General features: G+C 38.3%; 1 protein-coding gene across 2 annotated transcripts; it reads right to left on the reverse strand.

Moving 5' to 3' along the window:
- Positions 1–335: 335 nt before the first annotated feature.
- LOC104115152 (sphingosine-1-phosphate lyase) lies at positions 336–12,264 on the reverse strand. Of its 2 annotated transcripts, XM_070192103.1 has the most exons (15): positions 11,930–12,263; positions 11,643–11,688; positions 5,436–5,581; positions 5,234–5,293; positions 4,104–4,328; positions 3,876–4,017; positions 3,587–3,637; positions 3,385–3,476; positions 3,009–3,135; positions 2,492–2,507; positions 1,752–1,859; positions 1,618–1,672; positions 1,397–1,543; positions 1,133–1,211; positions 336–645 (listed from the first exon to the last, which is right to left on the reverse strand). In XM_070192103.1, exons 1-15 carry the CDS (start codon positions 12,127–12,129, stop codon positions 523–525), a joined length of 1,617 nt encoding a protein of 538 aa, XP_070048204.1. In that variant the 5' UTR covers positions 12,130–12,263; the 3' UTR covers positions 336–522. The 2 variants fall into 2 exon arrangements, with proteins under 2 accessions (XP_070048204.1, XP_070048205.1); XM_070192104.1 differs by lacking the exon at positions 1,133–1,211 and having other exon boundaries at positions 11,930–12,264.
- Between the last annotated feature and the right edge of the window lie 945 nt (positions 12,265–13,209).

Here is a 13,209-nt window from a genome sequence, read left to right on the forward strand (position 1 = left end):
TATCATTAAAATGCTATAGTGGTAAAGTTAATATGTTTTAAACTTAAGTAATAAAATTTTGATATGAGAAACAGAATCAATTAAACACAATGCAAGCATACAAATAGTTGAGCTTTAAAACTCAATTGAGATAATTTTACATATCTGTTACTTTGATATATAAAATTTATTATGATAAATTTCTTTTATTATCGACCGTGCATCGCGCGGGTACTAATACTAGTATATTTCTTCGACAAATTACTTTCACATACTTTGGTAGGGGTTAATTGTTTTGCATTTTTTCATATCGAAAAACAGTAATAAACTCAATTTTTAAAGTTAGCTTGGGCCCGTGCACAACACTAGTATATTATATTTTAGAAGCGAACATCATTCAGTAAAAGAGAATCAATAGAGTTCATTTGTTAAAAATCTATGCTTGTATTCATCATATGCATAAAACTTGACATCAATCAACAACTGCAAATTTTCTTTTCACCAATAATTATGCAAAGAATATGCACCAAAGATGAGAAATGACTAGCATGAACTGTCCATAAACTCGATCAACAGATCTTGAACCATTCCCCTATCTGGCATCTTCCCCGCGGCACCGTAGATTGGAGCAAACCCTCCATTAACTGGACCTGGATTTTCTTTCACCTGAGACGGGAGTAAATACTGTTAATGGCCCCTCAACAGCAAATCACAAAGCATATTGTCCAAGATAAGAATCTAACTAAAATCAGCTAAGTGGTTACCAAGGAATGGATACATCCAAACCAACTGACCCGTAAATTCATCATCGAGTTGATATTTTGGATCTGATTTGTTTAAAACCATGGGCACAAGTAAAAGAAGATCTCGACCAGCAAAACTTATGAGGGAAAAATGACTCAATCAGGTTTTGTTAAGCAGGCGGAACAGAAGAGTGCGACAACCTTTAAGAATTAAGACCCTAATCATTGCATTACACATTGGCTGCAGAGAAAATATACATTTGGCTGAAGAATAGCCCTCAATAAGTTGGTCCTGGAACTGATTAACCATATTGAATTTGACAGGAAAATCTTGGTATGCTAGTTGTAAAGATTTATGACATTGAAAACTCAAAGATGAGAAAAAGATGGAAGTGAAAGAGCACACTTACAGTCTGCACGGAATCTCTCAGATCCTTCAGAAAAATCTGGACTACTGGTACATGTTGAAGTGTCACACAAATATGAACACTGAAAAGGATATGTAATAAAAACAACTTAGAAGTGAAGTGCTTAGCATTGTAGAAATAATATTCAAGATTATACTCTCCTGGCCCAAATTGTTCAAATGGTTATGAAGGAAAAGCACATTTAAGGTAACTGTTTAAACGGATAAATGAGTCTGACATCAACTGCATCATGTACAGTGGCAATACCTGTTAGGTCTCTGCAATGCATTTAAATGCCAGCCTTTGGATGACATTACATCATTGACTTCAAATATGTCTACAACGTCAGATCCAAAAGCAATAATGCTCATTTCAGGCCTTCCAATCACGAACAGTTCTGGAATGTCCTGTATCCTGAGGGTTAGGATCATGTGAGACATTGGTCCTTAGACTGGATAAAAAATTAAACTAAGTGACATTATATCTACCCTTTCTGAATATTTTTTGATGCCTCCATAATCTCCTTGGTGTTTTCCAAGTATCCTGTAATGTGTATAAACTCTCAGTTAAGAAGAAATGGAAGTGGCAAGTGATTAACCAACAAGAATGAGAGAAGTCTAACCTTCAAAGCCTAAAGATATCATTGCTGCCCACGCCCCGGCTATCAGACCTCCAGGCCTGCTTCCAGCAATTGTTGGAGAAACATAAAGCCCACCAGTCCACTCAGTGACTACCATGCAAACACAAGGAGAATATGTCATTAGAACTTTATTCTTACACAGAAAAAATGATTGCCTCCATACAATAAGAATTAGAAAATTATCTCTTCCTTTTTCTATAAGAAAGTGGAAGAGCAAAAGAAAATAGCAAATATCTCAAACAATGGCTACTTTATTTCTCACTGAATTGGTTTCACAGGATCTTTTTTTTTATTTTAATAACCGCGGTGTCCGAGCCATTTTGCGCGCACCTCGACTAATTCCACGGGATACCTGCTACCTCCCCCACTAGCAACATGGACCAAGTAACTTTGTCCGCCAAAGCTTGGACAGATGAGAAGAGTTCACCTACTGTTTTTGCCTAAGCTGGGATTTGAATATGAGACCTCATGTTCTCACCCCACTTCATTGACCACTAGGCCACACACCCTTGGGTGCTCTGATTTTTCCCAAAAATAAATTACATGATTACATATTTAAGGTTCAGAGCATCTGGAAACTGGTTTCCCTGAAGTCTTTTGCAGCACATATCTAGTTTTTATTATCACATCAGCTGCCTCGCAAATAGTTCAGACGGATTTATTTCCTCGAGTAAGTAGCAAAGCTTTTGATGATGACTAACTTTCTGACAAGAGTAACTTACCAGCAACAAATTGATGCTGTTAAGGCGTAAAACCAGCAGCAAATTTGTCCAGTCCCGACACATGTTTCAGGAGTAGGAAAATGTATAAGATCTCAGATTACTTTAAAAACACAAACATATAAAGTGAACTCATAGCATCACTTCCTTGCAGATGAAGTAAACCACTGTTCCAAATGTTTAGAGATATAGTATATCGCTTTTACACAAGTTTGGCATTAATACAGGAAAAGTTAAAGAGGAGATCTCAGATAGAAAACCATTACAAATTCAAGAAAATATTTTCAGTCACATAAATGGATACGTCGTGTAACATTGAGAATGCAATACAATTTTCATAATCAAAAGAAGACAAAATTTCCTCACAAAGAAGAATATATTCAAAGGAACAAATCTATCTCGGGCGAACTCTCACATATTGGATGATCAAACAAATTCTATAGATTCTGCTTAGAGATGCTTCAATTGAATGCTAAACAATGCCTACAGTGAAGGGGCAGAAAGTACTAGCACTTAATACCTTCCGTATCTCATGATTTCTGTACAGAACTACACTGGTTCCTTTTGGAGCCAGCCCATACTTGTGTACATCCACTGAGATTGAGGTTACTCCTTGAACAGTGAAATCAAATGGAGGTACGGGGTATCTGGACAAACACGACTAGAATCATACTTATACAAAGTGAGGTATATAAATGAACTGTTGTAGATAATTTGAGCATTTACATAAGAGCTTATATACAGGAGAGGGAGGGCAAGGGCAAGGGCAAGGGCAAGGAAGTCTTCTTAGAACTAATAGATCAATAAACTACAAAATTAGACAAATAGTTAGCCCAGCTTGGAGCACTCTACTTTAGAGAACCATAACCTAGAAAACAAAGATCCATCAAACATACCCCAGTTTACGAGCAAATGGTAAGACAAAGCCTCCAAGACAAAGGTCAACATGGAGACAAATTCCGTAGCTAGAAGCCAAATCACCAAGATCCTGCAAGAGAAATTACCAAAAAAAATTTAGTGAGTAAAGGATCCAAAATCCATAAGAATATAGCAGCATTGCTAAAGAGATTGAAATTAGGAAAAGGTTGGTGCACTTGCCTCAATTGGATCAATTATGCCATGGGGAAAGCCAGGCGCTGATCCAACAATCTGTATATTCATATGTTTTAGTTAGCAGATCAAATACTTTAACACAAAGTCGGAAGTTAAGTAAAGAAAATATGATACAATTCAGCTAAGTTTGATTTCATTTCTACGAAGATTCAGAATCACAAAACAAAGGAGAACAGATAAACAGAATGACTAAAAGATACTAACACACAACCACAATTTTGCATTTTAAAACAAGGGAAAATTATTCTAGCACTGCCCAAACTCAAAACTTTACCATGATAGTGTTTTTGTTAATACGCTGGTTAATAGCTTTAACATCAGCTCGAAATTCTTTATCAACAGGAACGCGCCACAACTTGATCTTGAAATATTGTGCAGCTTTGTCGTACGCTGAGTGCGCAGAAACTGGTATTATCCTACAGTCATGTATGACACTCACTAATTTTCGAGACTGATATTTCATGGCGGGATGTTAAAGAAAACAGAGAGAAAGAGCACATACATTTCTGGTTTAGTGATTCCTTTCTTGGCTTTCATATAGTCACGTGATGATTTCACTGCTAACAGTATACTCTCAGTCCCTCCTGATGTCATATTTCCACAAATCTGTCCTCCAGAAGCATTTTCCTTACTGCCAAGAAGTGCAGCTGTCATCACAACCACTTCTGCTTCAAATCTAACAACGCTTGGGAACACACTCAGATGTAGTGGATTTGTATGTGCAAACCTGAAGCAAGAACAATCTATTCATACTGAAAGCTGAGATGGAAAAAGTTGTGCTATAAGAAAGCTACTACGGAAGGTGTAAAGTCAACAAGTGCACTCTCTCCCGCGACAAGTACAAATAAGAATCTGAAGATAAGTACAATTAAAGAAAGCTAATTGGATAACAATGGCATTATTGAACCTAATCGCATTGAGAAAATAAGAGAGATTACATGATCAGATACACCAGCATGAGCATAAATGACAACATATGTAGCTTGGGCAAAAACAATTGAACAGAACTGGGACCTATCATTTTAATCCAAGATGTCAAAGAGAATATCAGAAACCACTTCTGCCAGATGACAGACCTTAATACAGCAAGTATGTGTAATGTACATAAAATGTTGAAAAAGGGTTAGCTGAATCAAAGAAATCAAGGAGTATAACATGGTAAAGTTACCAATCCACTTTTAGAAGGAAAACAAAAAAGAGCTTGTAGAGCTAAGAGAGCAACAAAGCCCCCGCTTAACAGTACTAAGTATGTCAGAGGTTCAAGTCTATCTTCCATCCAGCATCATCAGCATGTAAAGTATGACATTTTCTGTACCCCCTGAAGCCTTGCTAATTCATTAAAAAAAAATTGCAGGTCTTAATCCAATCTAGCATAGTCTACATGTTGGCTGTGTCCTTTTGTTATAACCCCTGATCTCTGTATAGGTAGTACATACCAAGAGGAGGTTTTCAAGAGACTGAATCTACTCCTTATTCTGTTTAATCATGCACCGAATATTTGGACTAGATTCTTTATGGCAGAAGATTTAACATGAAGAATATACATGAAAAGAAACCGCCCTGCTCTTGATCAGTTAGCGCAAGCAAAGAAAATAAATATACATATATACTCAACGGATTGCACAATCTTACATGGAACATGCCTCGTTTATTAATGAAAAATGTCCCTCATGCTCATTTCCGCCAATATAGCTGCTCAGGAAATAGGAAGTTGGTTAGTCTTTCTATGCAGGGTAAAGAGCAAAAGAAATGGTTTTATTGAAAAAAGAAACAAATATAATTCCAAATTACTAGCTAAAAACTCTTAACATAGTGCAACAATTATGAAACATACACGGTACCCGAACATTTGCCCTGCCAGGTCACATCTTTTTGTTTCTCATATTTCATTTGCTCTAGGACTTTGTTTCCTAAACCTGATCTTGGCAACTCAGTCTTCCATCCATCTCTACTACCGGAAGCTTGCAATTTATCCACTATCTGCCCGGTTCAATAATAAATTTTGAAGCCGAAGAATGTCAGATTTATAATCAGAAATAAAGACATTAATCACTGTAACCTGTTAATGCTCCCCAATAGATGTACAAGTGAACATAGAATCTTAACCATGTACTTTCTTTGCTTGAATTATTCATCTAAAACAAGCTGAACAGATCTAATCCAAAATGTATGGAACAGATAATTTAGCCTAGGTTCTGAAGTGTTAAAACACTAATCCCAGGTGAACCAAACCTAAATACAATGGCGTGATATATGGATTAAATAATTTAATACTGGTGTTTCCACTGGAACGATTTTACTCAAGGTTGCTAGCATCTACTCCATCCTTTCAACTTATACTACACACTTTTCAAAATGTTTGACATTGTTCCTTTAATAATACTATTACTTTATACAATTTTCACGAATTTCAAGAATTTAAATTTATCTTTTATGATACAAATTATAAACACTGATTTGATGGTTTCTCATCAGTTTAACATTTAACCCATTACTTTATCATTTTCTTCCACTACCATTAATATAATACAAGAGTCAAATTCGGTGGCGGATATAGTGTTTGCACAACAGGGTCAACTGAAATATATATATATATATATATATATATATATATATATATATATATATATATAGTCTGTGCGTGTGTGTATTTATACATGTATAATAAGTTCAATGCTACGGAACTGAAAGGTTGAACTTCAAATTCTCCCCTAGTCAATTTAACATCTTAATAAAATAGAACAGAGGTAGTGTCATATCTGATATTGGGCCAGAATCTACAGAGAAAACTGATGGGCTTAATAGCACTTTGAGGCGAAGCAAAAGAACAGAAAGGCCCAATCAAAAATTGGCAGATTACCAATGGAATCCGATCTAATTATTTAGAAGAAGGAAAAGCAGTTACTGGAGAAAATAGTTACGTAGTGCGTAGCAGTTTCTGTATTGGGTAGTCGGTTGTCAGAAACTTCTTCCCCTCTTTGTATTTCCTTACTTGTCTCTCTTCCTCTATTCTATCTCTATCCTTCCCTCTCTGTTGAATCTTCTTCTTATGTTTACTCTATTACTAAGTTGTAATGTTTAATTTGTTTGCTGTAAGAAACATCTACTACTGTCTCTTGTTGTTTGTGTTAAGATAAATACTTGTTGTAACATTTGGTGCTTTCATTGACTTTTCCGCCATGCCGGAATCGACAAAAAAGGGCTCCGATGATCCATTGGCTGAGATCCGAAATATCCAGTCTGGATTTTCTCATGACCTCGCTGATTTCGAGTTGCATTGGCTAATAACCAACGAGTTATGCAAGACATGTTGGCTCAAATGGCGAATCTGGGTATACAACACCGTCCGGCTATGTCAGAGACACCCCGATTTTGTGCTCATGAGAATTCTTTTCCAAATACATCTTCAGGGGTTTCTGGTCCTACTCTACGTCATAAACCAGCATCAGTAGAGATTGGACGTTTTCACGGTGAAAACGCTGAGGCTTGGGTGTTTCAAGCGGAGAGATACTTCGAATTCTATTCCATTGATGATTCACATAAACTAACCATTGCTTCTTTTTATCTGGATGGAGATGCTTTGGATTGGTATCGATGGCATTATAGAAACAAACAATTGATTGATTGGGATCATTTTGTGGCAAAGCTTCTCTGTCGGTTCAAGAAGCGTATGTTACAGAAACCGGAGGGTCGTTTAGCCAAGCTCCGTCAGTCGACCACTGTTTCTGAGTATCTCACCAGGTTTGAAGCTATTTCTAGTGAAACCGTAGCCTTACCAGATCAATTTTTGATCCAGTGTTTTATTTCTGGGTTGCGGATGGACATTCAGAATGATGTTTTAGTGCACGAGCCCACTACACTGGAGCAGGCTATTTCTCTAGCCCACAAGTATGAGCAGAAGTACTTTTTGGCCAAGGAGTCCAACCCGAAATTTTCTTCCTCCAAACAACCCCCACTTTTACCTACACCATCGACTTCTAATCCCCCTTTACCTCTTCCACCGTCGCTTCCTTCCTCTTCCTCTTCGTCCATCCCTAAACTACCATTGAAACGCCTTACCCCAACAGAGATACAGCAAAAACGTGAAAAAGGTCTTTGCTATTATTGTGGTGAGAAATATTCTGCCACTCACAAATGTAAAAACCTTCCTCGATTGCTACTTCTTGAAGAAGACACGATTAACCCTACGTTGGTTTCCGATTCCTTCTTATCTGATGAAGTTTTGGCTGAGGAATTACAATGCCTTGAGGCCCAGTCACATTCTGCCATTTCCTATCATGCGCTGGCTGGAGGGAATTCTAAAACAACACTTCGATTTTCTGGGCATGTTAATGGTTCTCCGGGGCAAGTATTACTCGATGGGGGCAGTACAAATGAGTTTATCCAACCTCGGATGGCTAAGTTTTTAAACCTTCCAATTGATCGTACACCTAATTTTGTTGTGGTGGTAGGTAGTGGTCAATGCCTCAAATGTGAGGGTGTGGTTAGGGCTGTACCACTAACCATTCAGGGCTGCACTTTGTCCCTTGACTTTTATGTGCTATCTTTCCATGGTGCTGATATAGTGTTGGGGGTGTCTTGGTTAGCTACACTGGGACCGGTAATCACGGATTATAGTCAGCGTAAGTTTGAGTTCTCTATTAATGGGACTCGTTATAGTTGGGTTGGTGAACCTCCTATTGATATTCAACTTATCCAGCTTCAGATCCTAAGACGCTTGACCTCTGTTGATGTTGTTTCTTCCCTTTTTTCGATTGAAATTGGTTTCAGATACAGAGCATTCACCAGAGCCTCCTCCTACAGAATTGGCATCCATTTTGCACGAATATGAGGATATCTTTTGCAAACCTCATGGTCTTCCTCCCTCCCGATCCCAAGATCATGCCATACACCTACAACCTCATACCGGTCCTGTCAATGTTAAACCATATAGATATCCTTATTTTCAAAAACAAGTGATGGAACAATTGGTGGCAGACATGTTGCAAGAGGGCATTATACGCCCTAGTACCAGTCCATTTTCCTCACCTGTGCTCCTAGTACGCAAGAAAGATGGAACATGGCGTTTTTGTGTTGATTATAGAGCATTGAATGCTATCACTGTTCGGGACAGGTTTCCCATACCAACAATAGATGAATTATTTGATGAATTACATGGTGCTCAATTTTTTTCCAAGCTCGATCTTCTCTCTGGCTATCATCAAATTCGCATCTGCCCTGAAGATATTTCAAAAACGGCATTCCAGACTCACGAGGGACACTATGAGTTTCTTGTCATGCCTTTTGGGCTATCCAATGCGCCCTCCACCTTTCAAGCAACAATGAATTCAGTTTTCAGGCCCTATCTCCGCAAATTTGTACTCGTCTTTTTTGATGATATTCTCGTATATAGTGAGTCTTGGAGTTTACACATGGAACATCTTACAATTGTTCTTCAGTTGCTTCGCCAACATCAATTTGTTGCCAAGCAGTCCAAGTGTCTATTTGGCCAGCAGCAGATTGATTATTTGGGCCATGTCATTTCTGCTAAAGGATTGGCTGTGGATCCTTCTAAGATTGTAGCAATTCAACAGTGGCCAATTCCTCGTAATCTCAGGGAAGTGCGAAGTTTTTTGGGGCTGGCAGGATATTACCGGCGCTTCATACGACAATATGCTACTATTGCTGGTCCACTTACTGATTTGCTCCGTAAGGATGCGTTTGTCTGGACTGACCGTTCTCAGGAAGCCTTCACCGCATTGAAGAACGCTTTAGGCTCTACCCCTGTTCTATCTCTTCCAGATTTTTCTAAAGAATTTCACCTAGAAACTGATGCTTCGGGGTTAGGTATTAGAGCAGTCCTTTCTCAGCAAGGTCATCCAATAGCTTACTTTAGTCAGAAACTCAGTCCTAGAATGCAACGGGCATCTACTTATCATAGGGAGATGTTTGCCATCACTCAAGCCGTGAGTAAGTGGCGTCAATACCTTTTGGGTCGTCGTTTTGTCATTTATACCGATCAACAAGCCTTAAAGAATCTCACTGATCAGGTAATTCAAACGCCTGAACAATAGAAGTGGTTGAGTAAACTGTTGGGCTATGACTTCACAATTTTATACAAGTCTGGCCGCACTAATTTGGCAGCTGATGCTTTGTCTAGAGCACCTGCAGCTTCATTTCAGGCTATTTCTGGTCGTCAATTTGATTGGATAGAACAATTACGGCACGCTAATATTGATCATCCAGAATTGGTGGAGTTGCACAACAACTTTCAGTCTGATACAACGAAGTTTTCGGATTTCTGTGTTCGAGATGGACTTTTATTATATAAGGGTCGTTTGGTTCTTCCTTCAGATTCTCCTATGCGCTTAATACTTCTTAAGGAATTTCATTCTTCCGCAATAGGTGGTCATGCAGGGGTTTCTCGCACTTTTCAATGTGTTGCATCAAATTTCTATTGGAAGGGTATGCGCCACAATGTTCACACTTATGTAGCTTCTTGTCAAACTTGTCAGCAGATGAAGGATATTCTTAAGCAACCAGCTGGATTCCTCCAGCCTTTACCAATTCCTGCTTTGGTTTTTGAAGAAGTAACGATGGATTTTATCACTTGCCTCCCCAGTTCTAAAGGTAAGGCCACTATACTGACTGTGGTGGATCGTCTTTCCAAGTACGGGCATTTTATTGCTTTGTCTTCATCTTTCACTGCACATTCTGTGGCAAGCGTTTTTGTTTCAGAAATCATTCGTCTCCATGGGCATCCTAAGATAATTGTCACTGATCGAGACCCTCGCTTCATGAATAATTTCTGGAAGGAAATCCATCGTTTGCAGGGAACTACTCTATCAATGAGTTCTGCCTACCATCCTCAAACAGATGGTCAGTCCGAGGCTTTAAATAAATGTGTGGAACAATACTTGTGTTGCTTTGTCGCTGACAGCCCCCATGAATGGGCATCTATGCTTCCTTGGGCTGAATATTGGTACAACACCGCTTACCAAACAGCTGCAGGCATGACTCCTTTTCAAGCATTATATGGCAGGGAACCTCCAACAATGGCACGCTATGTCCTTGGCAGCAGCTCGAATGATTTAGTTGAACGTTATATGCTGCAACGAGATGAAGTTATAGATTTATTGAAACATAATCTATCAAAAGCTCAGCAACGTATGAAGGAGCATGCTGATAAGAAGCGGAGGCGGCTGGAGTTCTCCATTGGTGACTGGGTTTATGTGAAGTTGAAACCTTATCGGCAACATTCCTTGAAATTGCAGCGTCATCACAAGTTGGGCAGACGCTATTTCGGTCCTTTTAAAGTGCTTAAGTGTATTGGGGAGGTTGCATATAAGCTTGAATTACCGGATGAAGCTCGCATACATCCTGTTTTTCATGTCTCGATGTTGAAACATTGCATTGGTACTCCTGATACACAAGTTACTCCTCTCCAACTTCAGGATGTTGAAACTGTGACTCCTTCGAACTGTGCGGACAAGGTTCCTTTTGGGGAGGAGGGTAATGTCATATCTGATATTGGGCCAGAATCTTCAGAGAAAACTGTTGGGCTTAATAGCACTTTGAGGCGAAGCAAAAGAACAGAAAGGCCCAATCAAAAATTGGCAGATTACCAATGGAATCCGATCTAATTATTTAGAAGAAGGAAAAGCAGTTACTGGAGAAAATAGTTACGTAGTGCGTAGCAGTTTCTGTATTGGGTAGTCGGTTGTCAGAAACTTCTTCCCCTCTTTGTATTTTCTTACTTGTCTCTCTTCCTCTATTCTATCTCTATCCTTCCCTCTCTGTTGAATCTTCTTCTTATGTTTACTCTATTACTAAGTTGTAATGTTTAATTTGTTTGCTGTAAGAAACATCTACTACTGTCTCTTGTTGTTTGTGTTAAGATAAATACTTGTTGTAACAGGTAGTAATTAATTTAGCTTTTCACAATCACACAGCAATTCACCAAACTCTAGGTGATAATCACCGAAAGGAACAAAACGCAATGAAGCGCAGAGCACAGTACTTAATACTCAATCGACAAAGTAGGACCAAATAATTAACTAACCTTCTGCTTCTCAGCGTCAATGTACTTTTTAACTCCAGGCACCAACCTATATTTAAGAATCAAATATTAAAATCCATTCAAACATAGCTTCGAGAAATCTCAACAAGTGTCAAGTAGTGATTCGAAGAGCAATCAGAAGCTACAAACGTGTATAACACTCTTTTCTTATTTTTTTACATTTTTATGGTCCACTAATTCCGTACATGGATAATTTACTGACAAAGAAAAATTAAACAAAAATAGAAGAGATTCAAAGAAAAATCAAGGATTAGATGTGAGAAAAATACTTGACAGAGCTCATGACGATACTAATAATGGTGGCTTTGAGGCCTCGTTCGTGAATAACAAGGAAATAGGATTGAAGAATTTGAGCCAATAAAAGAGCGAAGAGAGGAGCAAGGAGTAGAGTTAACGGCTCGTATTGAGATAAAAAGGAATTCGTTGAAGCTCTGAACTTATTCAACCATGGCGGATTTGGAAACTCCATCGCCGATCGATGTGAACGAGACGCTGAAACAGGTTTATCTTTTTGTATGTTTTTTTTTCTTTTTCCAATCCTTGCCTTTTTTTGGTTCGTTGGTTGAGAGCAGTGTTTTACTTAACTTTTTGTTGATTTTTTTAGATTTTTATAATTTGGCATCTTTTAATACACCGTATCGTAAGCGATGCGTACAAGTTATCGGTTTCTTCTTCGGCCAGACGCCCCTTAAATTTGGCTTGAAATATCATTTTAATACTTAAACTTAACATTATTCCATTGAACATTCAAACCCTAATAAAAATATATCTTTTAAACAGACATGCTGACATGGCAAAAGAAAGTGTTCATACTTCATTAGTTTGGCGTGTGAATTAGTCCCAATTTTTTTAAAGAATTCTTTTCTTAAAAAACTAGGCTTCAATACCCTTACGTCATTGTTGCTTGCCATGCTTCTGTCGCTGTCGCTGTCGCTGTCGCTGTCGCTGTCGATGTCGCCGTCGCCGTCACTCTTCTTCTTCTTCGTACTTCTGCCACCATCACCATCCTTCTCCTTCTCTTTTCACCGCCATCACCTACCCTTACCTTTCCTTATCCTCTCCTTGTCACCCCTACTATCACCATCTTCTTCCTCAATCCTCACCACTTATCTGCCATCACTCACCTTAGCCAAGAACCACTATTACTCTCTTTTTCTTCTCCTCGCATCTTTATAATCAGAGACAACCATCAAACAAACATTTCATCACTAACAACCCGAATCAAGTCTCCCTTCATCCCATAGAACCAGATCCAAAGAGAAAATAAATAAAAAGGTAGAGACCATATCGGGAAAAAAAATCTCACCGAAAAGACATAAAAGAACTTTTGTCGATTTCGTCCATCACCATTACAATCTCACAGAGGTAAATTAAACATATTTTATCTATTTGTGCTACTATCTTGTTTGTTGTTTTTGATCAAGGATTCAACTGATATTTAAACCTTTACTTCTTTTGCGAGTTCTTGATACTATTCCAAGTTTAATTTTTTTAGGTATATTTAGTTATATAAAGAAGTTGAAATGTTGTCGCATTTTTTAAAGTGTCA

The sequence above is a fragment of the Nicotiana tomentosiformis genome, chromosome 12 (assembly GCF_000390325.3).
Source record: "Nicotiana tomentosiformis chromosome 12, ASM39032v3, whole genome shotgun sequence".
Taxonomy (NCBI): domain Eukaryota; kingdom Viridiplantae; phylum Streptophyta; class Magnoliopsida; order Solanales; family Solanaceae; genus Nicotiana; species Nicotiana tomentosiformis.

Bases quoted from the DNA above. Each gene is read 5' to 3' on its own strand.
- LOC104115152 (XM_070192103.1), bottom strand. From the start codon at position 12,129: ATGGAGTTTCCAAATCCGCCATGGTTGAATAAGTTCAGAGCTTCAACG. The intron at 1,544-1,617 runs GTAGATATAATG...CCTAACCCTCAG, and splicing joins TCAAAAAATATTCAGAAAGG to GATACAGGACATTCCAGAAC. The intron at 646-1,132 runs GTAAGTGTGCTC...CTCCCGTCTCAG, and splicing joins TGAGAGATTCCGTGCAGACT to GTGAAAGAAAATCCAGGTCC.